The 27,675-nt window shown below is 38.6% G+C and overlaps 1 protein-coding gene across 2 annotated transcripts in view; it reads left to right on the top strand.

Moving 5' to 3' along the window:
• Positions 1–27,675, top strand: part of SPEN (spen family transcriptional repressor) — an 87,067-nt gene that overhangs the window by 39,346 nt on the left and 20,046 nt on the right. For both annotated transcript variants that reach the window (XM_084875267.1, XM_084875268.1), the window contains 3 exons: positions 19,453–19,613; positions 22,054–22,254; positions 25,035–25,186. In XM_084875267.1, the coding sequence (XP_084731393.1) occupies positions 19,453–19,613; positions 22,054–22,254; positions 25,035–25,186 (514 nt within the window). The remainder of the gene's footprint in view (positions 1–19,452; positions 19,614–22,053; positions 22,255–25,034; positions 25,187–27,675) is intronic.

Raw genomic sequence — 27,675 nt, 5'->3', positions numbered from 1 at the left:
CAAAGTGATGGTCAGCAAACTGCGGCTCTCAAGCCACATGCGGCTCTTTGGTGGCTCATGCGGCTCTTTGGCCCCTTGAGTGTGGCTCTTCCACAAAATACCACGTGTGAGCTCTTACGTACAGTGCAGTTGAAACTTCGTGGCCCATGTGCAGAAGTCTGTTTTCGGCCTGGGTGAGTCTATTTTGAAGAAGTGGCGTTAGAACACTCAAGGGGTCAAAGAGCCGCATGTGGCTCGCGAGCTGCGGTTTGCCGACCACTGCACCAAAGGATCTCAGATTCCATTCTCAGTAAAGGGCATGTGCCTAGGATGCAGGCTTGATCCCCAGCCTGGTCAGGGCGTGTGGGGGAAACAATCAATTGATGTGTGTCTCTTACACATCGCTGTATCTATCCCTCCCTCCCTCCCTCTCTCCCTCCCTCCCCCTGTCCTTCCACCCTACCTCCCCTCCCTAGTTTCCTCCTCCACTTTCTTCCCCCTCACTCTTATCTAAAAGCAATGGAAAAATATCCTCTGGTGAGGATTAAAAAAAAAGGAAGAAAGCCCTAGCCAGTTTTGCTCAGTGGACAGAGAGAGCATCGGCCTATGGACTGAAGGATCCGTGTTTGATTCTGGTCAAGGGCATGTGCCTCAGTTGCAGGCTTTTTCTCAGCCTGGGCCCTAGTCAGGGCTCATTCAGGAGGCAACCAATAGATGTGTTTCTCTCACATGGATATTTCTCTCTGTCTTTCCCTTCTCAGAAAATCATTGGAAAAATATCCTTGGGTGAGGATAAAAAAAAATAATAATAATAAAGAAAGTCCTAGCTCCAGTCAAGGGCACATACCCAGTGAGAGATATGCAGGAGGCAGCCAATCAATGACTCTATAATCATTGATATTTCTATCTATCCCTGTCCTCTCCTCTCTGAAATCAATAATACTCGCGCGCGCACACACACACACACACACCCCTCTAAGCAACTGGCCGGCCGACTGGCAACTATGATGTACACTGACCACCAGGGGGCAGATGCTCAATGCAGGAGATGCCAAGTGACAGCATCTTTGCAGAGTGCCCTCTTGCACTCTGGGACCCCTTGGGGGATGTCGGACTGCCGGTTTTGCCCCAATCCCCAAACCTTGCAGTCTAGGCCGAGGGACCCGTGCATTGGGCCTCTAGTATATTTAAAATAAAAAAAAAAGAAAGAAAGAAATATTAAAGCTACAATAAGTACATTTATTTTTTTGTCTTTCTGGATGCCAGGGTTATATAGAAAATGTAAATTTCTACAGCCTTGCTTATGTTTTAAATTTTTGTTATGATATTGAAACTTCTGTTAGTATTTTTTACTTATGGTAAAAGTTTACTCAGCAGTTTGAGTGATGATGCTCTTCTCTTTTATCTTGTTTGGGTTATTTTCACTTGGAGGCATTCTGTGGGCATTCTCAGAAGCCATGGTATCATTTTGCTCTGAACAAGGAATCATCTATGCACAGAAATCAAGGAAAATGTGGTATTTTTTAGTATTTTTAAATTTATTTTTAAAGAGGGAGGAAGGAGAGAGAGAGAAACATCAATGATGAAAGAGAATCATTGATTGGCTGCCTCCTGCACACCCCCACACTGGGGATCGATAGAGGTTTAAAATGTGTCTGGTAACATACAGTGGAATTCTGTTGTTGTAATTAGAATAAGACACCATGCTTCTATACTTGATTTTTATAACCAATATGATTCTTTGAATGTTATTCTCAGTGGTGAAGGGAGGGCCAGACTGCCCTGGTGAATGTTCTGTGTCATGGTGGTTAGGACTATTGGGACTGTAGCTTTGTGTTTGTTTCCTTTGGAAAAAACTGCAAAGGAGTTGTTTAAGCAGAAGGATTTTAGGTTGGAGTTTCTTAGTAATTTGAAGTCTTTTACAAATAAATAAACAAGTTCACTCCATAGTAGATGGCTTTAGACTTCCTTATAGGGAGTTTGTTGTCCTTATAACCTCTTGGGTCTGGCACTTCCTTAATAGAGAGTTCAGAAGTGGAAAATAGCAAACTTTTTAAAAACTCTTAATAGGAAAAAGATGATTTGGTACTAAAATTAAATTGGAAAAAGGCAAAACTCAAAGTTCAAATTTATTTGTGGGTTTGGTAAAGGCTATAGCAGTTGTAGGTAACCATTTGGAATAAAATAACGTGTTTTCACGCTTGCTTGATTTAAGCCTTTTTTTTTTTTTTTTTAAATATATTTTACTGATATTTTACAGAGAGGAAGAGAGAGGGATACAGAGTTAGACACATCGATGAGAGAGAATCATCGATCAGCTGCCTCTTGCACATCCCCTACTGGGGATGTGCCCGCAACCAAGGTACATGCCCTTGACCGGAATCGAACCCGGGACCTTTCAGTCCACACGTCGATGCTCTATCCACTGAGCCAAACCGGTTTCAGCGGTTTAAGCCTTTTTAAAAAATTATTTTTTGTTAATCCTCACCTGAGGGGATATATGTGTGTGTGTGTGTGTGTGTGTGTGTGTGTGTGTGTGTGTGTATGTGTATATATGCATATATGTATATATGTATATGTATATATAATTTTTATTGATTTTTTTTTTTTTTTTACAGAGAGGAAGGGAGAGGGATAGAGAGTTAGAAACATCGATTAGCTGCCTCCTGCACACCTTCTACTGGGGATGTGCCTGCAACCAAGGTACATTTGTTTGTATCGAACCTGGAACCCTTCAGTCCGCAGGCTGACGCTCTATCCACTGAGCCAAACCGGCTAGGGCAGGATATTTTTTTCATTGATTTTTATTTATTTATTTTTCATTGATTTTGAGAGAGAGAGGGAGAGAGGGAGAGAGGGAGAGAAAGAGATATCAGTGTGAAGGATACACATCAGTTGGTTGCCTCCCACACTTGCGTCCACCAGGGGATGGGGCCTGCAACCCAAGTACATGCCCTTGACCCTTTGGTGCTCTGACTGACACTGTAACTACTGAGCCATGCTAACCAGGGCAGATTAAGTTTTTGAGACATTTTATTGTTCATACAAGAAATATATATGGTTCTGTATACCCTATTCAGTTAAAGGAGTGAGAAAAATCTCACTGTGTTATAATTGACAGTTTAGTTTTCTCCTTAGTTTGTCCCTTGAGTAAGGCATCCCATAGGTGTCCTAAAAACTGTGCTGCTACACAGAAGGATTTCTTGTTCCTTAGGTAGAGCTGTCATATCTGCTTATTACTTTCAGAGAGCATGTGTGTTTGATGCTTTTTGCTTTGAGTTATTTGAGTAGCAGGTTTTCTGAGTCTTAGAGATTGCTAAGACTGTAATGACTCTGTGCGTCCAGGCTCTTTGGAATTTATACTAAAAGTACTCTGGGCTGTGCTTGCTTTGGCAGCACATATACTAAAATTGGAATGATACAGAGAAAATTAGTAAACTAGAAGCCCCTGTGCAGGAATGACATGCAAATATGTAAAGCATTCCGTACTTAAAAAACAAATAAAAAATACAAGTACTCTGGGCCAAGGTTCTTTTTGACGAAGAATATGTAATAATTTTTCACTATGAATTTTGTACTTAGCAAATCAGTCTGTAGCAAAATCTGATCACATATTTGTTCCCCCCCCAAATTTGAACTTAAATGATAAGTTTGTGACTTGGTGTCTCTTAGTTTCTCATTCTGTCATTCTTAAAGGGAATTTTAGGGCTCCATAAAACCCACTAGAAAATAAGCCTCAATATTCTTAGTAATAGATTAGCAAGAGCATAGTCTCTTTTAATTTTTGCTATTGTTATTAGAATAATATTTTGAAACCACTAAATTGTGTTTTTAATTCTAAAACTTGTAAGGCTTCATTTAAAAAAAATTGTGACTAAATATATATAACAAAGAAGTTACAATTTTTACTTTTTTTAAGCGTACAGTTAGTGACATTAAGTACATTTATTTTGTTGTCTAACTATCAGTACCAGCCATTTTCAGAACTTTTTCATCTTCCTAGACTGACATTGCATTCATTAAACAACTTTCCATTCTTCTATCTCCCCTGGTAGCCACCCCTTCTATGTTCTGTCTCTATGAACTTGACTACTCTAGGTACATCATAAATGGAATTATGCAATATTTGTCCTTTTGTGTCTGGCTTATTTCATTTAGCACAGTCTTTTAAAGATTCATCCATGCTATAGAAATTGTCAGAATTCTTTTTTTTTTTTTTTTAAATCCTTACCTGAGGATATGTTTTTTATTGATTTTTAGAGAGAGGGAGAGAAAGTGGGAGATGAGGGGGGGCAAGGGAGAGAGGGAGAAAGAGAGAAAGAAATTTGATGTGAGAGAGAAACATCCATCAGTTGCCCCTGTATGCACCCTCACTGGGGATCAAATCCACAACTTGGGTGTGTGCCCTGATTGGAATCGAACCTGACACCTTTTGGTATATGGGATGATGCTCCAACCAACTGAGCCACATTGGCCAGGCAGAATTTTTTTTTTCTGTTTAAGACTGAATAATACTACTTAAGATTTTGGGGAGTTGGCTTTAACTATCCAGCCGATCATCCTGTGGATTAACTATTTCCATATGCCTTTTTTTAACCCCACCCAAAGACTGTAATAAGCTTAAAAACATAAACTGCACTGTAATTGCATCCCAAACAGTTACTTGTACTTTTAATCTTTTGTGAGCAAGTTAACTTCATGTAACACATTTAAGCTTAATTTTATTATTTTTATTCTTTATTTTTTAAAGTATGCTTTTATTGATTTCAGAGGGGAAGGGAGAGGGTGAGAGAAATTGAAACATTAATGGTGAGAGAGAATCATTGATCGGCTGCCTCCTGCACATCCCACATGGGATTGAGCTGGCATGTGCCCTGACTGGAAATCAAATCGTGATCTCATGGTTTATAAGTTGATGCTGAACCACTGTGCCACATAGACTGGGCTTTAAGTTCAATTTTAATGGTTATTTTCTGTCAAAAATAAAATACCCTTTAAAAAATAGTCTTGCCCTAGCCAGTTTGGCTCACTGGATAGAGCATTGAACTGTGGACTAAAGGGTCCTGGGTTTGATTCTGGTCAAGGGCACTTACCTTGGTTGCAGGCTCCTTCCCAGCCGGGCCCTGGTCAGGGCGTGTGCAGGAAGCAACCAGTTTCTCTCACATAGATTTTTCTCTCTGTCTTTTCCTCTCTATTTCACTCTCTAAAAATTGATGAAAACATATACTTGGGTGAGGATTTAAAAATAAAAAAACTAACAAACAAACAAATAAAATAAAAATAATAATCTTTAGCCCTGGCTGGTGTGGCTCAGTTGGTTGAGCATCATCCTATGCAACAAAAGGTCATCAGTTCATTCCCCAGTCAGGGCACATGCCTGGGTTATGGGCTCAATCCTCAGTAGAGAGCGTACAGAAGGCAAGACGATTGGTGATTCTCTCATCATTGATGTTTCTCTCTCTCTCCCTCTCCCTTACTGTTTGAAATCAATAGGTCTACACTAATAAAAGAGTAAGATGCAATTGACCATACCTTTGCGATGCCCACCAGCCAAGCAGGAGTGAGTATGCAAATTAACCCAATGAATATGGCGGGTTAATTTGCATATGCAGGTGCCGCTCCGAGCCTCTGGGCAGTGTGGGAAGTTGGAAAGGCAGCTCGGGGCCAGAGCAAAGGCGGTGCCAGCAGCCAGGGAAAGGAAGGCCCATTCTCCCCCCCCCCCCCCCCCCGCACAATTTATTTATTTTAATTTTTAATTTTTAATTTTTTTAATTTTTTTAATTTTTTTAAAAAAATCAATCTTTATTGTTCATATTATTATAAAGGTTCCTTATTTCTTCCCCCCCTCCACCAGGTTCCCACCCCACCCTCTGCCCCCACCCCATCCCCCATTGTCCTCATCCGTTGGTGCACAGTTTATGTTCAGTCTCTTCCTCCCTCCCTTTCCCCGATAGTAAATCCCTTTCAGATAGTAAATCTGTTACTTAGCATTTTCTCATATCAATAATACCTCCACATGCCCAATGATACACTTCACACAAAAGACATTTCCAAATAGGTCAACCAGCCTCATCCAGGCCCCACCCAAGGCACTCACAGATCAACACCCCAGCGCTGTACTAACTCAACACATCCAGATCTAAGCCTTCATCACTTGATTCAGCAGACCCTCAAGTTCCCGCAAAAGTTTCCAGCCATGACTGAGAGGCAGCCGTGGGCAGGGACAGGCGAGGAGCGAGCTGTTTCGGGCCTGGCTGCTCCGGGCCTGGCCTCTGTTGCTCTGATTCGTTCCACAACCAGCTGCTCCGGGTCTGGTCACTGCCGCTTCCGACCTAGTTGCTCTGGACTTGGCTGTTGCTGCTACAGGCCTGGCCGCACCCGACCCGGCTGCTCTGGGCCCGGTTGCTCCGGTCCCGGCCGCTCCGGGCTTGGCCGCTCCCAGCCTGTCTGCCGCTGCTCCGGGCCTGGCCGCTCCCAGCCTGGCAGCTGCTGCTCCTGAGGAAGGCCCATTCTTGCATGAATCTTCGTGCATTGGGCCTTTAGAGTGTGTGTGTGTGTGTGTGTGTGTGTGTGTGTGTGTATAAAAGAAAAAAGTAGTCTTTACTAATTTTGTTTTTCCCATTTATATAACCCATTAGACTTCAGAACAGGAAGAACAGGAAGAGAAATAAAATCAACTATTTTAATTACTGTGGTTGAATTACCATTACTTTGGTGACTATGAACACTAAACCTATTTTTTCTTAATCTTAACTATAAAGTAGAGCCAGTATCTGTCTAAGGTTTAAGAAACGTTTGATAATTTAAAATACTTATAGGTGAAAGCTAGATGGAAATTAGAACTCAAGAAAAAGATAATTTCTAAAGTCTAGAGTTTCTACTGTATTTAAAAATCTTTAGGAAATAAATTAATTTTGTATATTAGCAATAAAAGCTGATGACAGCAAAAAGAAAGATTATTGCTGATAGATTATGATTCTCTTTCTACCTCTACCTTTGTCTAATAAGAGAAAGCTTTTCTCTTTTGTCAATTTCACTGTTAATTCAGTTAATTAAATTTAAAAAATGTTCATTCCCTTCCTCCTTTCCTCACTCCTCCTTTCTGCTCTCTCAAAAATCAATGGAAAAAAATATCATTGGGTAAGGATAATAACAACAAAAAAAATAGATTTTAAAAAATCGATCTTTTCCATTAGAAGTCTTTGTAGTTTTTAATAATAGAAGAAATCTGTGGACCAAAACAAAATAGAAGTTAAAGTATTGGGAATATAATAAAAATACTTTTTAAAAATACATTAATACATTTTTCTCAATAGGTATACTAAATTTGAAGAATTTAGACCACTTTTCATTAACTTTGGCTCTGAAGATCTAATTTGCCATTTATACAGGTTAGTCCTGTAGTGCTTTTCCATATCTTTTGCAATATTTGGAGAATCACCAGTTAGAGCTGAATCATTTCTGAGGAACTTTACCTGGGAAAATTGGGTTGAGAGACCCCTTGATTTAAATAAATTAATTTGAATTAGACATTGAGACAAAGCAGGTAGCCTGTTACATTGACTGATTTGGGATCTCTCATCTTTTCCTAAGGAACAAAGAATCACTCACTTTATATTTTGCATCTTAGGTCGTGTGTGTGTGTGTGTGTGTGTGTGTGTGTGTGTGTGTGTTAAAATAACACACAACCATTTTTTAAGAATATAGTTTAGTGATTTTAAGTACATTCACATTGTTGTACAACCATCACCACCATCCGTCCCCAGAACCTTTTCATCTTCCCAAACTGATGTTGTCAGTATCCATTTAACAACTCTTCATTCTCTTCCCCAAACCCTTAGCAGCCAACATTTGATTTTCTGTCTGTATAATCTTACTATTGTACTTTAGTTACCTCATATAAATTGAATCATATAGTGTTTGTCCTTTTGTGATTGGCTTATTTCACTTAGCATAATATACTCAAGATTCATCCAACTTTTGTAGCATATGTCAGGATTTCCTTCTACTTTTAAAGGCTGATTAATATTCCACTGTATGTTGATTCCACATTTTGCTTATGTAGTCATCTGTTGATGGCTACTTGGGTTGTTTCTACCTTTTGGCTATTACACATGCTATGAATGTGGATGTTCAATTGTCTATTCCAGTTCCTGCTTTCAGTTCTTTTTGTTATGTACTCAGAAGTGGAATTACTGAATCATGTGGTACTTGTAATTTTTTGAGGAACTGCTATACTGTTTCCATTTTACTGTCTTGCCAGCAATGCACAAGGAATACAGTTTCTTTACATACTTGTTATATTCTGTTTTTTGATAGTAGCCATCCTCAGTGTGAAATGGTATCTTGTGGTTTTTATTTAAATTTCCCTAACAAGTATTCATGTTGAGCATCTTTTTGTGTGTGTTTTGGGCTATGTGTATATTTTCTTTGGAGAAATGTCTGTTCAAGTTCAAAGGTGCCCATTTGTATCTGGTTTATTTTTGTGGGTTTTTTGTTGTTGTTGTTGTTTTTTGGCTATTGAGTCATATCTTCTTTTTTTAAAAATACCCAAGGATATGTGTGGTGTTTTTGTTGTTACTATTATTTTTTAAAATTGATTTGGGAAAAAAGGAAAAGTTGGAGAAGGGGGGAGAAAGGGGCAGAGAAAAGGGCTGGTGGGGGAGAGAGAAACATCACTGTTAGAAACATGAATCTGTTGTCTCCTATACATGCCTCAACTGGGGATTTGAACCAGCAACATGGATATGTGTCCTCATCAAAATCGAAACCAAAACATTTTTGGTGTAAATTTAAAATGTCTTAACATTATTTTAAAACAAACAAACAAAAAAACAAAAAAAAAAACATTAAGCTCTTTTTGCAAAATAGAAGTTTTACTAATTTCTTCTAAACATGGTACTTCGGTGAGGAAAAATTTGTGATTCTAAACTACCATCTTAAATCCCTGTGTTGAGAGTAAAGAAAGCTGTTATTGTGCTAAGAACTACTTGAATATGAATGGAATACTTTTCATTGATGTAAACTTTACTAGAAGAGTAGCATTACTGATTATTTCACCCATCATTTGTTGAAAATTATAAAACAGTTTTGTTCGCAAGTACTTTGACTTTGCAATTGAAATGGCTAAGCACATATTATAAAAAAGTTATTTGGTGTTTTCTTTTTTGCTGTGTTTTTCAAAATTGAGTGATACCAGAATGTTTCAGATCCTAGTTTCCTCTTGAGTGTAATTTTCACAAGTGGATTTTTTTTTCCACTCTTTCCCCCTGAGTTTCAGAGTTATTCAAAGACTTTTTATAAAGTGGTACATTACTAATAAGGAAGAACTGTCACTTTAAGGGTCTCTGTTTGAATTGCCACTTAAAATGAGAATGTTGGGTTTTCATGTTGGGGAAACAGTCAAGGAAATAATGTAGGTGTCAACTTTGGCACTAATTGACATTTGAGGCCAGAGAATTCTTTATTGTGAGGACTGTCCGGTACATTGTAGGATGTTTAGCAGCACCCCTGGTCTCTATTCACTAGATGGCAGTAAGCCTCATCCCCACTCACAGTTGTGACAGCCAAAAATGTCCATTGGGGAGCAATCACCCCTATTAAGAGCTACTGATGTAGGTCTTCCAGGGATAGGATTTGTGAATGAAAGAGAATAGTGTATCCAAAAACTTGGGCTTGGTTAGACATTTAATTGGGGGGGAGGGGGAGATATATATTTTAATTGTGCTTTTGCTTCCATCCTAGAAAATGGTTCTTTTTTGTTGTTTGTGTGTTTAAATCCTCTTCAACAAAGTTCTAGATAATAGGATCCATGAAGTGATTTTGTTTCTATAGATATCAGTGATTTTTTTAGTCAGCTTATTAACATGTCTATTATAGTTCTAGAACCTTAGAGGTTATTATATTTCTTGATAATTAGTAAAGAAGAAATACTTTGCAGTTTTCATTTCATGCTTAGATACTGAGTTTAGTTAATCTCTATTTTACTGAGCTTGGTGTACTTTTCAGGGCATTAATTTCAGTTGCTTGCACAATTCAAGTCAATAATTTTTGGAGGTATCTCCAATACATATCAGACACCCTATCAGCCTCTGTGTTTACAAAGATGAATCCAGTGTTGAGTTTTCAAATGAGTAGCTTTGATACAGAGTGAAGAGATTTGAAATAGACACTGTAGTAAACGAGACTTAGGAATATATAGCTAAAAAACCAATGAATGCTATAGGAGTGTAGATGTCAGGAACAGCTACAGATTAGGAGGCTAACATTAGAACTAATTCCTTGAAGTTAAGGCAGGCAAGGATGGACAGAAAGATGCCTTCGACAGGAATAGGTTTGGACAAGAGCTCTCATGTTTGTTATATGCTAGGCAGGGTGCTAATAAGCATTTTATAATCATAACTCACCACAGCCTTTCGCAAGTGTTAGGTGTTATCACCATTTACATATAAGAAAATTAAGGATTAGAGAGGGAGTAAATTTAACCAAGGGCTTATATCTAATAATTTTTAAAAAGGCACCTGATTAGAAACTGGTTTAATGTTCTTGTGTGGATAGATCATTACATTAGTGGATAGGGTAACAGGGTCATGACAAAGGAATGAGAAGGAGCAGCTAGTAAATTAGTTTGGGGCTTTGCTGTAAAAGATCTCTCGATGAGGAATATGGATTTTATCCTGTAAGTATGTACTTGAGAAATGGATGGTAGGTGCGAGGTAGGTGGAGAGTCGGAGAACCCTAGAGTTAGCAGGACCTTTGAAGGAAGGTCATGAAATCTGGTAACCCACTAGGGAAATTAAGTTTAGAAAGGCAAAATGAGGTGCCTTACTAGACCATATAGTTAAGTATTTCCTTCTTCATTTTCTTATAAAACACAGAGCCTTAGTCCAAGTTATATCACAAGTGGCAGAGTTGAAAAAGGAATTGGAATCACATCAGGCTGTCTACAAACTGGTGGTTTGCTTGGTAACTTTCTGGGCTCAGGATACTTATATTCTTAAATTATTGAGTTCTTATTTATTTTAGATAATATCTATTGACATTTACCATATTAGAAACTAAAACAAAAAAATTATTTTTTTTTTTTAGGGAGAGAGAGTAACATTGATTTGTTGTTCCAGTTATTTATGTATTCATTGGTTGATTCTTGTATGTGCTTTGACTAGGGATGGAACCCTCAACCTTGTCGTATCAAAACAATACTCTAATGCAGTGGTCTGCAAACTCATTAGTCAATAGAGCCAAGTATCAACAGTACAACGATTGCAATTTCTTTTGAGAGCCAAATTGTTTAAAATAATGCAACTTCTTCAAAATAGACTCATCCAGGCTGTGGTATTTTGTGGAAGAGCCACACTCAAGGGGCCAAAGAGCCGCATGTGGCTCATGAGCTGCAGTGTGCCGACCATGGCTCTAACCAACTGAGTTACTCGGCCATAGCTAAAAATTAAAACTTATTTAAAAAGACATTTTTATTGATTTGAGGGGGGAGGGGGGAGAAAAAGAGAGGGAGAGAGAGAGAGAGAAAGAAACATCAATAACAGAACCATTGATCATCTATCTCTTGCAATTCCCCTACTGAGGATCGAGCCTACAACCCTAGAATGGTGATTTCTTTGTGCATAGGATGAAGCTCAACCAACTGAGCCACACCAGCCAGGGCAGAAATTAAAACTGTTAGGTTGAAATTTATATATATACATTATTGATTTTTTTTACAGAGAGGAAGGGAGAGAGAGAGTTAGAAACATCAATGAGAGAGAGTCATCGATCAGCTGCCTCTTGCACACCCCCATTGGGGATGTGCCCGCAACCAAGATACATGCCCTTGATCGGAATTGAACCTGGGACCCTTCAGTTCCCAGGCAGACGCTCTGTCTACTGAGCCAAACCAGTTTCAGCAGGTTGAAATTTTTATTTAGTAATTTATTTGACATGACTTTAAAAAAAAATTTTAATAGCTTATTTGATCAAAACTTGATTTGAATTGGGCAGTGCCAAAGCAGAAGTGATTAGAACATTCTACTAACATGATATAGGGGATAGAGTTTTATAGAGAAAAGGTGGAAGCAAAGCAAGAAAATTATTTGGTTATAGCATAAGTGGCTGCCTAATTTGGAAAGTTCTAATAAGCTGTTTGTGATTGGCTATCCGTAGTTTTGATATCTTAACCTTGAGGCATTTATTGTCTTAGGTTTTGATTTGCTTACACAGGTTCTAAGGTATTAGAACCACCTCAGTCTAATGGTCTCCTTGTTTAATTTAAGAACTTCCCTTTTTGGTCATCTTCTCATATGTGAAATAATAACTAAAAATTGATATTAGTGCCACTCTTGTTCACTATTAGTTAAGTTGTTGAAATTTTTGTCTTCTTGTGAAACTCATACCTTTGAGAGGATATAGCCCACCAGGCATACTACAGTGATGACTTATCAGTTGGATAATACCAAGAGACAACTATGTTTCTTTGTCAGGATTTCCTGTGAATCAAACCAGTTGGCACAAAATAAATCAAAGAATGTACCTAAAGGAGCATCAACCTGTTTTAGTTTGTTCATTAGTTTCTTGTTTGCTACAGCACCAAAGGTGTTGATTCAGGTATTTGCTTATGGCACAGATTTATGTCTTGTTCAGCCAATAAGTAATCTAAAGCAATTCTATTATTTAAAACCACTTTGGCAAGAAATTCTAGAGACTTTAGTTGTGCAGGTATGGCCTTAGTGGTAGGGTTAGTGACAATTGCCAGATTAAGGAGCATTGTCTACCTGTGTATTAACAGAGAGAACATACAAGTAGTGAAAAGGCAAAAGGAATAAAAATTTCATATGGAGATGAAGATCTTCATTCATAATCTTGGGAGACCTGCCCTTTTTTAAGATGTTGTTAGCATCTGGAGAGGAACTTTCCTAATCAATTTTAATTTTAGATCTCTAGCTGGTATGATATAACCATTTAAAAATATATTTGTATTGGTTTTTAAAGAGAAGAAGGGAGAAGGAGAGACGTGACATCGATGTGAAAGTGGAACATCAATAGGCTTGCCTCCTGCATGCACACTACCAGGAATTGAGCCTACAACACAGGCATGTACTCTGGCCAGGAATTGAACTGGTGACCTCTTGGTCCATGGGTCAACATTCAATCAACTGAGCCACACTGGCCAGAGCACATACTTGTATATAACTATTTTTTTTTTTTTAAAAACAAAAGATAATGAGTGGCTTTATCTTGTCTTTTTTTCTTTCTTTCTTTCAAATCTCTTTAATGTCTGATTTAGTAAGATAACTAGATTCTTAAAACCACTGTTGTATTCACACTGTGATTATACATGTGTATGAAGTCTACACAAAAAATCTGACCTCACATAGATATGTAATTGAAATAAGAAGGACCTTACAGATTCTTAAAATGATCTTATGCCCTTCACCTCCATAGGTCCTCAAACCACATTTAGAGAACTGCTGCACTAAAAAGATAGGATTGTCTTGAAAATTTGGACATGTAAAAGAAGTGGATGTAGAGAGATTCTTACCTGGGACAGGGATACATTGCATTTATCAAATTACATGATTTCCCCTCCACTTGATGGAAGCACCAAGGGCAGTGGGCACATTTGGATTTGCCCAAACCTGGTGGGAAATCTGCATTTTGCAGCTTTTCCCTCTTGACTAAAGCTTACTATTGATTATGTAGAGAGAAAAAAATTATTAGCTGCCTGATGGAAGAGAAGAGAGGTTTTGGCAAATTGTCACTTGAGATTATATCTGATTTTAATAAATGGATCCTCTTAACTGTTTTAAATGCAAAGTTTCTAGTTGTTTTAATTGCTCCTCTTAAAAAAAATCCATTTATGCCAGATTTTCCCCTACTTAGAGTAGTTGCTTTTTAATCTTCCAGTTATAAAAACCAACATAGCTCTGGCCAGTGTTCTCAGTGGTTAGTGTCAGCCTACACACCAAAGAGTTGTGGGTTCAATTCCTGGCAAAGGCATGTACCAGTACCTGGGTTGCAGGCTCGATCCCTGGTTAGGGCGAGTTCAGGAAGCAACCAATTGATGTCTCTCTCTCACATTGATGTGTCTCTTTTCCCTCTTCTCTCCCACTCCCTCCCTCCCTCTCTCTCAAAAAATGAATAGGAAAAATATCTTCTGGTGAGAATAAAAAAGAATAAAGAAGAGCAATAAAAACTGACATCATATTCAAATGTTTATAAATATTATAGGGATACAGATATAGAAATCAGCCATTGGATGTTACTCTTGCATGTGAACAAATTCAGTCCTGAATTGTCTTATAACTAGAGGCCTGATGCATGAAATTCGTGCAAGAGTAGGCCTTCCTTCCCCTGGCTGCCGGCACTGGCTTCCCTCTGGCACCCAGGACCTAGGCTTTCCTTAAAGCTCCGGCTTCATCTGGAAGGTCGTCTGGATGTCCAGTCTAATTAGCATATTATGCTTTTATTCTTATAGATTAGTATACCCAGTGCTTTGACATTTTCCATGTTAAGTGTCAACTGCTCACTGTAGTTCTGTGTATAAAATGGCTGTAGGGATAGGAATAGTTGATTATTTAACAGCGTAATTGTGTTTAAGAGAGTCCTGGCATCCCCATATTCTGTTTGATTATCAATAACTAGAGGCCCAGTGCATGAAATTTCAGCCTGGCCTGACCACCAGGGGCAGCCTGGCCTGTGCCCTTTCACTCCCCATAGGGAGCAGGCCGAAGCCGGCAGTCAGACATTCCTCTCATAGTACGGGACCATTTGCTCCTTACTGCCTGCCTGCAGCGGAGATGCGAGAGGCTCCTGTCACCACTTCTGCGTTCGCCTGCCATGAGCCCAGTTTCTGGCTGAGTGGCGCTCCCGCTTTGTGAGTGCACTGACCACCAGGGGGCAGTTCCTGGTTGAGCGTCTGCCCCCTGGTGGTCAGTGCACATCATAGCGACCAGTTCTGCCATTTAGTCAATTGCAGATTAGCCTTTTATTATATAGGATTAGAGGCCCGGTGCATGAAAATTCATACACTGGAGGGGGGTTCCCTCAGCCTGGCCTGCCCCTTCTCACAGTCCGGGAGCCCTCAGGGGTGCGAAGTGACCTGGTGATCAGGGGAAGGCGATGCCCTCATCATACCTCTGCTGCTGCCACTGCTGGCAGCGCAAGCCTCAGCTGGCCCTGGTTACTTGAGCCTCCAGCAGCCCTTTGCTGCTGGGCAGCTGCCATCTTATGGCTGTGGGCACCACCATCTTTGAGGGCATGGCATTCAATTAGCATATTCTCCTTATTGGCTATGGGCACCACCGTATTTGTTAGGGTGTGTTGATTAATTAGCATATTTCCCTTTATTAGATAGTATTATTATGCAGCCTGGCCAGTGTGGCTCAGTGGTTGAGTGTCAGGAGACTGAACCTGCAATCTTGGTGTATCAGGACCAATGACCTACCTGGCCAGGGCTCAAAAGTTGTATATCATTTTATCATTTGGCAATTCATTTTAAAGCCTTTCTCCTTTTCAGTTTTAACTTTAGATTGGTCAGCTGATAATTCTACCAGTTAAGTCTTACATCTTGTTTCAAAATTGGTGTGGTAGCAGGGAATTCACCAAGATTATGATGATATTTATAGCAAATCTATTATCTGTGACAATTTTTTAAAAAAAATATTGTTTTATTGATATCAGAGAAAGGAAGGGAGAGGGAGAGAGATAGAGACATCAGTGATGAGAGAGAATCGTTGATTGGCTGTCTCTTGCACGCCTCTGATGGGATTGAGCCTACAACTCAGGCATGTACCTTGACCAGAATCAAACCCAGGACTCTTCAGTCCACAGGCTGATGCTCTACTCACTGAGCAAACTAGCTAGGGCTATGACAATTTTGTCCTCAAAAATTATTGTTATTGCCGAAACCGGTTTGGCTCAGTGGATAGAGCGTCAGTCTGCGGACTGAAAGGACCCAGTTTCGATTCCAGTCAAGGGCATGTACTTTGGTTGCTGGCACATCCCCAGTAGGGGGTGTGCAGGAGGCAGCTGGTCAATGTTTCTCTGTCATTGATGTTTCTAGCTTTCTCTCTCCCTTCCTCTCTGTTAAAAATCAATAAAATATATATTTTTAAAAATTATTGTTATTGTTGATTGATCACCTTCCTCCATTACTTTTTGTTAATATATTTTTATTGATTTCAGAGAGGAAGGGAAGGAAGAGAGAGATGGAAACATCAGTAATGAGAGAGAATCATCAATTGGCTGCCTTCTGCACGTCCCTTATTAAGGACTGAGCCCAGGCCTGCTATGACTGGGAATCAAAATGTGACTTTCTGCCGAAACCGGTTTGGCTCAGTGGTAGAGCGTCGGTCTGTGGACTGAAAGGTCCCAGGTTCGATTCCGGTCAGGGGCATGTACGTTGGTTGCGGGCACATCCCCGGTAGGGGGTGTGCAGGAGGCAGCTGGTCGATGTTTCTCTCATCGACGTTTCTAGTTCTCTATCTCTCTCCCTTCCTCTCTGTAAAAAATCAATAAAATATATTAAAAAAAAAAAAAATGTGACTTTCTGTTTCATGGGTTGACACTCAACCACTGTGCCGCACAGGCCGGGCTTCCTCCATTTTTATATTACAGACTTTTACTGAACTTTGTTTTTGTTGCCTCATTAATCATATCAAAAGTCAGAAATTTTGCTCTTACTAGTTTATTTCTTTATCCACTATTGCTAAGGGATTTTGATGTATATAATATTGGTACCATTGTTAGTAAAAAAAATTTCCTAGTGGTTATCTTATTCATTGGAATTAAGCATAACATTCTATACTGTAGTCATTTGGTGGCCTTGTGAATAATCTTGTATTGGTTGAAGTACTTAGTACATATAACAAACATTTTCTACTGTATTGAAACAGAATATTAATTTTGTTAACCCTTAATTTGAATGAAAATATAGTATTCTATTCACTTAGTATTAGTAACACTACTTTTGTTTGGTGATCCAAGAAAATTTTTTTTTATATAGAAGGGAAAATTGAAGCCCTTTCATTTATAGAAGGCCTGCCAATGATGACTTGTTCTATCTGGAGGCTTTTATTCCTAGTAGTTTGTATTTTGGAGCTCACATATCTCCTTTTGCCCTCACTGGCATAGGTTTATTTCCCTATGTTTCAAACTGCAGAAAGATCTGATAACCTCATGAAATTTTAATTTTTTATTTTTTGTCTTAGCACCTGAAAGCTAAATAAAAATACTGTGTGAGTGCTGTTGTAACACCTTATTTTCTTAAAAATATATTTTATTGATTTTGTACAGAGAGGAAGGGAGAGAGATAGAGTTAGAAACATCGATGAGAGAGTGTCATCGATCAGCTGCCTCTTGCACACCCCCTACTGGGGATCTGCCCGCAACCAAGGTGCGTGCCCTTGATCAGAATCGAACCCGGGACCCCTCAGTCCCCAAGCCGACGCTCTATCCATTGAGCCAAACCGGTCCCGGCGCACCTTATTTTCTTAAAATATTTCTTTTTTTAAAAAGCAGTAGCAAATTTGTCTCAGATCCTAAGGTTGGATTTATTAATCAGATTGGCTTAAAGATGGTCCTGGATATGAGAGCTGCAGTCTTAGTACAAATGATAAAACTATCAAGTCTCCAGTGTGTTTAAGCACCTGGCAGGTATGACTCAGTGGCTGAGCGTCAACTCATGGACCCTGTTACTTTCTGGTCAGGGCACATGCCCGGGCCGAGGGCTTGATTCCCGGTGGGGGATGTACGGGCGGCAGCTGATCCATGTCTCTCATCAATGTTTCTATCTCTATATCCCTCTCTCTTCCTTTCTCTCTAAAATCAATAAAAACATATTTTTAAGAAATGGGTTAACCTTCCGGAGTTATATAGAGATAAGGCTTCCACAACAGGAAGGTATGAGTATGAAGCAAAATTTCAGAAACCTGTAGGTAGCTTTTTATTAATCTATTTTAGAAGGCTATGAAAGAACTTAAAACAACCACAGTTGTACACACCCAGCACTGAAGAGAATTTTATTATTTATTTTTTTAAATACATTTTTATTGGTTTCAGAGAGCAAGGGAGAGGGAGAGAGAAATATCAATGATGAGAGTCATTGATCAGCTGCCTCCTGCCTACTGGGGATTGAGCCTGCAACCTGGGCATGTGCCCTTGACCAGAATCGAACCTAGGACCCTTTAGTCCACAGACTGACACTGTCCACTGAGCCAAACTAGGGCCTAAAGAGAATTTTATATTCCTCACTTACTTTTTAGGCATAATAAGCTTGCTTAAATATCTCTCTCTTGATCTGACTATGTTGGTAATATTTTTTCTTTGTCTTTCAATTGTCTCCCCATTTAAGAATTGTATTAAATTGAAGAGAGTAATCAATTTCATTGACTTTGATTTTCCATATTAGTCACAAAGATCCTAAACTAATTAAGACTCAAGTAACTTACATAATATTTATTTATTGCTCCTTCAGAAAAATTTTAAAATTAAAATTACCTGGGAAATTATTTTGGATATTTATATTTTTCTAAAAATTAATTTATGCATGAGATATAGTGGTAGTAATAATAGTAATAGAGCAGTGCTACTTCATTTATTGAATGCTGTCATATTCCAAACTCTCTAAGCCTATGGGCAAATTACTTTTATTTTTGTTAATCCTCACCCGAAGATATTTTTCTCATTGACTTTTATTTTTAGAAAGAGTGGAAAGGAGGGAGGGAGAGAGGGAGAGAAAAAAGGAGAGAAGGAGAGAGAGAGAGACACATTGATGTGAGACACATCTATTGGTTGTCTCCAGTATGCACTCCAACTGGGGCTGAGAATGGAACCTGCAACTCAACTATGTGCCCTTGCTTATCTGGGAATCGAACTCAAGACCCTTTGTGTGTGTGCGCCGATTCTCTAATCACCGACCCATGCCAACCAGGGCAGCCTGTGGGTTATTTTATTTAATTCCTAACTATGAGATAGATACTGTTATTATTATTTCTGTTTTACAGATGTGTAAACTGAGGCTTTAGTAAGAGCTTAAATGACTTGTCCAAGAGTACCTGCTGGACGTCTAAGCTAAGATTTGAATTGATGTTCTGAATCAATAACCCATGTATCTATTATTCTACTATTATTATGAACCTTAAGTGAATTGTGTTCATTAGTCTTACTTACTTGGAAAAATTATTCAAATTTTGCACTCAAGAATTAAATATTTGCCTTTAGGTAGCATGTGGTAGTGTAAAAGATTGTTTATTTTGCCTCCACATTGTCAGGCCACTGTTTGCTGTCTTTTGCTATCTGTGAAGGTATAGTATGAAATGGATGTGGAGAAGGTAGAGCATCCTGAAGTCTCAGACCTAAAGTTTAGACCTTTTAATTATTGCCACTTGTTGATTTTAAGAAGTTATATATGCTACAGTATTTTGTTTCTCTTTTCACTGAAGTTTTTTTTTTTTCTTCTTTTTTTTTTTTCCCCTTCTGCAGCACTGATTCTAGCAGTAGTTCAAGTGATGACTCTCCAGCCCGGTCAGTTCAATCCGCAGCAGTCCCCGCACCCACTTCCCAGTTGCTTTCATCCTTGGAAAAAGATGAGCCCCGTAAAAGTTTTGGGATCAAAGTTCAGAATCTTCCAGTACGTTCTACAGGTAAAAACTACTTTTCTCTCTGTTGCTATTGGGGAATGAGAGACTAAGAAACTTGAATTCTATACTTCATTGTGACAACAAGCTTTTTTTTTTTTATGGTGTTTTGGTTTTTTTTTTTTATAAATTGAGTTCGGAGAGAGGAAGAGAAAGAGAGAGGGAGAAATATAAACAATGAGAGAGTACTATCTTCGATTGGCTGCCATCCGCATGCCTCCTATCGGGGACTGAGCCAGAAACCCCAGCATGTGCCCTGACCAAGAATCAAAACATGACTTCCTGGTTCATGGATCAATGTGCAACCACTGAGCAACCCTGGCCAGGCACAGCAAGCTTTTAAAAAAATTTTTGTTTTTCATCATTTATTTCTGGTATGCCCTCTTTCTCCACTCCCCCCTCCCAATCATTGCATTGTTCATGTCCATGAGTTCTCTCTCTCTCTCTCTCTCTTTTTTTTTACTTTGCTCCATCCATCTAACTCTTCCCCTCCTGCACATAACAAGCTTTGTTGTTATGGTTCATTAACATCTAATGCCATGTAAGAAAAAGCAAGTGATATTATAATTTTATATAGTATCTAGGTTGTTAAATATTTTAATATTAGGGGAAGTTTGTTATGATGAGAACGTAGAAATACTATTTTTAGTTTGATTTATTATATTGCTCTGGAGTCCTATGTTATGTGAAATAACTTTAGGCATAAAATTATGATAGTAAACCCATTTAAAAAAATTAAGAGTTTGCCTGGTTGGCATGGCTCAGTGATTGAGAGTTGACCTATGAACCAGGAAGTTACGATTCCCAGTAGGGGTGTGCAGGAGGCAGCCAATCAATGATTCTCTCTAATCATCATTAATGTTTCTAACTCTCTGCCTCTCTCTTCCTCTCTGAAATCAACAGAAATATATTTTTAAAAATATTAAGAGTTCAAATGAGGAAAATCATGAATAATGAAAAAGTCTAGTGAAAAGCTATACTGTAGTCTTTCCTTTACTCCTTGTATTTTAAATTGACAATAATATACTGTTACTCCTACATTAAGCATATTACCTATGCAAACAACATGTGTATGATCAAAACGAAAAAGACCAAACTTAAGTATTTCTTGGCTAAGTGCATTTCAGTGATTACTTAAATTATTAAAACAGCCTATAGCTATGGCGTAGCTTAGTGGTTGAATGTGGAACTATGAACCAGGTCGTCACAGTTCGATTCCTGGTCAGGTCATATGCCCAGATTGCTGGCTTGATCCCCCCCAGTGTGGGTATGTATGAGGCAGCCAATCAGTGATTCTTATCATTAATGTTTCTATCTCCCTTCCTCTAAAAAATAAAATAAAATGAAACAGCCTATAAAATCTGCAAACCAGGTTTGTGAATAGAGATAGTGAGACACAAATGTTGATGATCTTTTGATTTAGATTACTTGGTAATTTAGGAATAGACAAAGATAAAATTGGCTTGTCTTTTTATATAATCTTGATTCTTATAATGAAGCAAATTAACACAGGACCCCCAGATGGCATGATTCATCTGTAAAATGCCTGAAAGTTGTTTAGGATGTTGCATGCCACTTCCCACACATTTTTATCATTGACAGGATGCTTGGGAAGCTAGAAGTATGGTTTTCTTTTCAAAATATTTAAAAGTTTTATATATGTTGTTTTCATGTATGTAAAGTTTTTATTATGAAAGTTTTAAAAATATATATATTTTTTTAATATATATTTTATTGATTTTGTACAGAGAGGAAGGGAGAGAGATAGAGAGTTAGAAACATCGATGAGAGAGAGTCATCAATCAGCTGCCTCTTGCACACCCCCTACTGGGGATATGCCCACAACCAAGGCACATGCCCCTGACCGGAATCGAACCCGGGACCCTTCAGTCCCCAAGCCGACGCCCTATCCATTGAGCCAAACCGGTTTCGGCTAAAAATATTTTTTATTAATTTCAGAGAGGAAGGAAGAAATAGACCAATGAGAAAGGGAGAGGGAGAGAGAAATAGAAAGATCAATGATGAAAAAGAATCATTGCTTGGCTACCTCCTGCATGCACCCCACTGGGGATCGACCCTGTAACCCAGGCGTGTGCCCTGAATAGGAATTGAACTGTGACCTCCTGGATCATACGTTGATGCTCAGTCACTGAGCCACACCAGCTGGGCGAGAGTTTTAAACATAACCAAAAGTAGGAGTAGCAAAATGAACTCTTCTTCCACCATAGTCCAGATTAAAAAAATAATAAATAAATCTTTTAATACTCAGTTTATTTCAGAATTTTACAGTAGTCTCCAAAATGCTTTTTTAGAGTTATTGTGTTTGAAAACATAATATTTTAATGCTAACAAAACTTAGGTTAAAAATCAGGCTAATAAGTTAGTATCTTAATGAGTTGTAACTATATTAGAAAAATAAACAACTTGTTTTTATTTGGGGATTTAGATACAAGCCTTAAAGATGGCCTTTTCCATGAATTTAAGAAATTTGGGAAGGTGACTTCAGTGCAGATACATGGAGCTTCAGAAGAGAGGTATGGCCTGGTATTCTTTCGACAGCAAGAGGACCAAGAAAAAGCATTGACTGCATCAAAAGGAAAACTTTTCTTTGGCATGCAGATTGAAGTAACAGCGTGGATAGGGCCAGGTAAGAGAAAAGGAAATTGTGTAATTTGTATTCCAACCCATGAAACAGCAGCATAGTATCTTAAATGGGTGGATACTAATCCAGCTTTATTTAATGTTCGGCTTAATAAACTATGTTGTTTTAGTTAGGGAGGGTAAAAATTGTTTCTGTAAGGGAGAAATGCTGACTTAAAAAAATGTTTTTTTGGACTGATTTATTGGTTGCTTCTTGTATGTGCTCTGACCAGGGATTGAACCCACAACCTTGCATGTCAGGACAACGCTCTTCCCACTTGAGCTAGCCAGCCAGGGCAGAAATGCTGACTTTTAACAGGAGTGATTGAAAGGCAGAGTTTAACCCCTTATTGGGTCCTGCTTTCCCAAAAGGATTAACTTGATTGAAATAAGGAAATAGTTCCTAGGAGAATAACAACAGAATTTTCCTGAATTAAATTAGAAAATAAACTACTTGTTATATGGATTTGAGGGGCTAGTTAGACCAGTTTTATTTCCATTATGCCCAGCACAATTGGATCTGTTATTCTATCTTCCATGACCTTAAAGATAGTGACAGAAAAGCAGGGCTAACTTAGTGTGACCCATTGAGAATTTCAAGGGGTCATTTTATTAGCTTGAACTTACCTGAAAGGCCTATTGTAGGGCAGGATGTCTTCGGCCAATATTTCTCCAGTTTAGAATCACCTGCAGTGCTTGTTTAGAATGCAGACACTTGGACCCTACCCCAACTTGCTGGTTCAAAATTCACATATGCATGTTTGGGAACCCCTAATTTAAGGCATCTTGTGAGTAAATTTGTAAAAGAATGAATAGGAATGTTAAAATTATACAGTCCTATTATGTAGCTGAGATGAACTTTAAGACTAAACTTTGAGCTTTGAATTTATAAGGTAAACATAGCTCATTTTCTTAGTTATTTAATTTATTAGACAATTAAAAGGAAAAATAATCCTGAAAAGAATGTTATTTGTTTTATTAAAACAGGCACAGAGGTTTTAGAGTGAATAATGTAAAATGTGCCTAATTTTGTGATAAAACACTAATTCAGAGGAATATTATCATTTCAAGAGATTTATAGGTTATGTCTTCATGTTCCCACTTCTCTGCCAGTTTTGAGATACTGCCTTCAGTTATACTGGGCAATTCTTATTTAACACATTTGGAATTATATTTAGAATGCCATCTATTATTGAGGAACTGACATATATAATTAGTGAGGATCTTATATAAGTAGTGAGTATCTAATTTAGGGTCATTATTGAGAGCTGATTAACTGATATTCAAGTGGTGGGGCTGGTACCAGATTTTTAAAAAATATATATATATTTTATTGATTTTTCACAGAGAGGAAGGGAGAGGGATAGAGAGTTAGAAACATTGATGAGAGAGAATCATTGATCAGCTGCCTCTTGCACCCCTCCCACTGGGGATGTGCCCACAACCAAGGTATGTGCCCTTAACCGGAATCGAACCTGGGACCCTTGAGTCCGCAGGCTGACACTCTATCCACTGAGCCAAACCTGTCTCAGTTGGTTAGAGATTTTTACAGTAAAAAATATTTTATCTAAAACATTTACCTAAAACCCAGAATGTAATTGGGTTTTAATCACCTACCAGCGAAGATTTTAAGAAGTTTGGTTAATTTCAAGCATAGGAAAGCTGAAGCTACCTTTTCAAGATGGGACAACATGAAACACCTATTTAATGGGATATTTGAAAGCAATCAGATTTGAGTATAGAGACTTGGTTGGAATTTTGTTGTTGGATGATTTGTCATAAATGTTTTGTATTAAAATGCATGGAGCTGATTTCTTTAGGTCAAGCACCTCTTAGAATTGGACATTAAATAAGGGCTTTTGATCATAAGAAATAGAAACCTGAAGAAGAGTCATTTAGTCTTTTTCTAGTTGTCATTGAGGTCTGTACAACACCAAAAGAAGATATTTCATAAGTGTTGTTTCAGTCACTTACCATGTAATTTTATTCTTGTATCTAAAATTTGCTGCATTGACACAGGCATTTGGGTTGTGTTGGTTATGATTAGTATGACAAATGTAAAATCGTAAGTATTTTATAGAATGTTGAAAGTAAATTAAATAATGAAGCTGGACTGATTTCAGCTGAGTTTTATGTATATCGATAGTTTATACTCCACATTGAGAGCCTGCAATATAATTTTGGAACTTAAGACTAGGCTAAAGTAATTATCATTTTTCCTGGGGTTTAAAATATATTTCTGTGTTAAGTGATTATTTTTTATTTTTAAAAAAATATATATTTTATTGATTTTTTTACAGAGAGGAAGAGAGAGGGATAGAGAGTTAGAAACATCGATGAGAGAGAATCATCGATCAGCTGCCTCTTGCACACCCCCCACTGGGGATGTGCCTGCAACCAACGTACATGCCCTTGACCGGAATCGAACCTGGGACCCTTCAGTCCGCAGGCCGATGCTCTATGCACTGAGCCAGACCAGTTTCGGCTTAAGTGATTATTTTTTCAACAAATCAACTTGCAGATTGAAATTCCATCCACTTTACTATTTTAAAAATCAGTGTTACTTCCCCTACTTTTGGGTCAAGTTCATTAGCCTTTGTATTCTTCTTTTGCTTTGGTATTAATAAGAACTATTTCTGAAGGTATGTATAATTTTTCAAATTGTATGAGTACTCAACCTCAATGTTTCAGAGATTTATTTTCTTAAATATAGATTTCCCCCATCATATATAAATACACATCAAAACACTCACTTCTCTTTTTACTCTGCCCCCATTCCACTTATAGAAACAGAAAGTGAAAATGAATTTCGCCCTTTGGATGAAAGGATAGATGAATTTCATCCCAAAGCAACAAGAACCCTCTTTATTGGCAACCTTGAAAAAACCACTACTTACCATGATCTTCGAAACATCTTCCAGCGCTTTGGTGAAATTGTGGTATGTTGCTTTTTACAATAAAAACAGTTGTAGGTTTTTTTCATAAGATAAAGCAAAGTTACAGATTTATATTTGGAAAGATGATATTTAGATGGTTTAATGAATGTTTTTTAAATTTGTCCTATGAGCTATATGCCTCTCACTAAGGAGGACAAACTAGTATTCTTTTTGGAAACCATAATATCATCGTGTTTGCAATTGATCTTGGTTATCACTATTTTAATGAAACACAAACTTTGGGGAAATAGTCTGATAACAGATTTGTTACAGCCAGAAAGAACCTAGTAGTTAGTGAGTCTACCCACCATATTCTTTGGAGATTGTTTCTTCTCAGTAGACTTATCCTGGGTTGTTATTGTATTCTACTTAATAGTGAAAATCAAAGTGAATGCTTACTATTACAACAATTTTGAGTGTAAATTATTGTGTGTGTGTTTTTTTTAAAAGTATTTTATTGATTTTTTACAGAGAGGAAGGGAGAGGGATGGAGAGCTAGAAACATTTATGAGAGAGAAACATTGACCAGATGCCTCCTGCTCATCCCCTACTGGGGATGCGCCCTCAACCAAGATAGATGCCCTTGACCAGAATTGAACCTGGGACCTATTAGTCTGCAGGCTGATGCTCTATCCACTGAGCCAAACCGGTTTCGGCTAAATTATTGTTTTTTTTAAAGGACCCATCATACAGCTTTTAAATACATTCATTTTGCTGTTTCAGGTTTTGATTATTGATTTGTGACTGTTAAAGAGGCTTAGATAATCATAACACTTACTCTGCAATATATGGTCTATCAGTGCTTCTCAAAGTGTGGTACGCGTACCCTCAGGGGTACGGGAAGAGTTTGGTGGGGGTACGCGTTGCACCGGAGTTTGATGGGGATATGCACTGCACCATGCTTAGCTGTGCCTAATTCTATGTTCTCATGAGTACGAGGGGTACTCAGCATTACGAAAGTTATAGAAGGGGTACACATATGTCAAAAGTTTGGGAAAAACTGGTAGGTGATTATTGTTTAAGTCAATATTTTGCCTTCCAAGTGTCTGGTTTTTCTGGACTATTCTCCTGTGTAAGTTAGGTTTTTTTTTTTTACCACCTTCTCTAGGCAGGATCAGTCTGAATGGGACTACAGGTTTTGAGCATTCCAAAGAGATGTGGTATTCCTTTATAGAGTTTTTCTTTAATCCAGAGATGATGTTCTGATGCATTTTCACAAAGTAATTAAGTTATTTATATATCTACTAGAGGCCCAGTGCACGAAATTCATGCACAGGGGTGGGGTGTGTATGTCCCTTAGCCCAGCCTGCACCCTCTCCAACCTGGGACCCCTCCAGGGCCTAAACGGGCAGTCAGGTATCCCTCTCTCAATCCAAGAATGCTGGCTCCCAACCACATGCCAGCCTCCCTGCCTGATTGCCCCTAACAGCTTCTGCTTGCCAGCCCTGATAGACCATATATTGTAGAGTAAGTGTTATGATTATCTGACCAACACCTACCTACTTCCCTGCCAGCCCTATTGCCCCTAACTGCCCTCCCCTGCCTACCCGGTCCCCCCAACTGTCCTCCCCTGCAGGCCTGGTCTGGTCACCCCCAACTGCCCTCCCCTGCTAGCCTGGTCAGCCCTAACTTCCCTCCCCTGCAGGCCTGGTCCCTTCCAACTGCCCTCCCCTACTGGCCTGATTGCCCACAACTGCTCTTCCCTGCTGGCCATCTTGTAGCGGCCATCCGTGTCCACATGGGGGTGGCCCTCTTGTGTGTTGGAGTGATGGTCAATTTGCATATTATATCTTTTTATATAGGATTCATATTAGAGATGAGAGATCATTACCATATTTATCAATCACCAGGCGTGGTTCAGTGAGATATACTGATAGAATGAGACTTCTGTTTTAGAATTGCATATTTTAAATCACTTTTGAAAACTTGATGTTTTATTTTTACTCTTCTCAAATATTATTATTATTAATTTAGGTTTTATTTTGTTTTTATTTATTCCATCACCATTTATCCCCTCTGTGCTCTTCTTTTACCTCCATCACCCCTCTGCCTCTTCATCCCACAATCATCACACTGTTGTTCATGTCCATGAGTTCTCTTTTATTTTTTCCTTTTTTGCTCAATTCCTCCACCCACACCAACACAGATTCGTTCTCTCTCTCTCTCTCTCTCTCTCTCTCTCTCTCTCTCTCTCTCTCTCTCTTTCTCTCTCTCTATCTCTATCTATCTAATAATATATATTGGTTTTAGAGAGGAAGGGAGATATGGGGAGAGATAAAAACATCAGTGATGAGAGAGAATCATTGATTGGCTGCCTCCTGCATGCCCCCCACTGGGGATCAAGCCTGCAACCTAGGAATGTGCCCTTGACCAGAATCGAACCTGGGACTCTTCAGTCCACAGGCTGACACTCTATCCACTGAGCCAAACCAGCCAGGGCCAGATAATATATTTTAAATGGCCTGTCAGATACTGCAGAATTCATTTTTAGG

This window comes from Pipistrellus hanaki (genome assembly GCF_964339955.1).
Source record: "Pipistrellus hanaki genome assembly, chromosome: 2".
NCBI lineage: Eukaryota > Metazoa > Chordata > Mammalia > Chiroptera > Vespertilionidae > Pipistrellus > Pipistrellus hanaki.
This window is presented reverse-complemented; position numbering and strand designations above follow the sequence as displayed.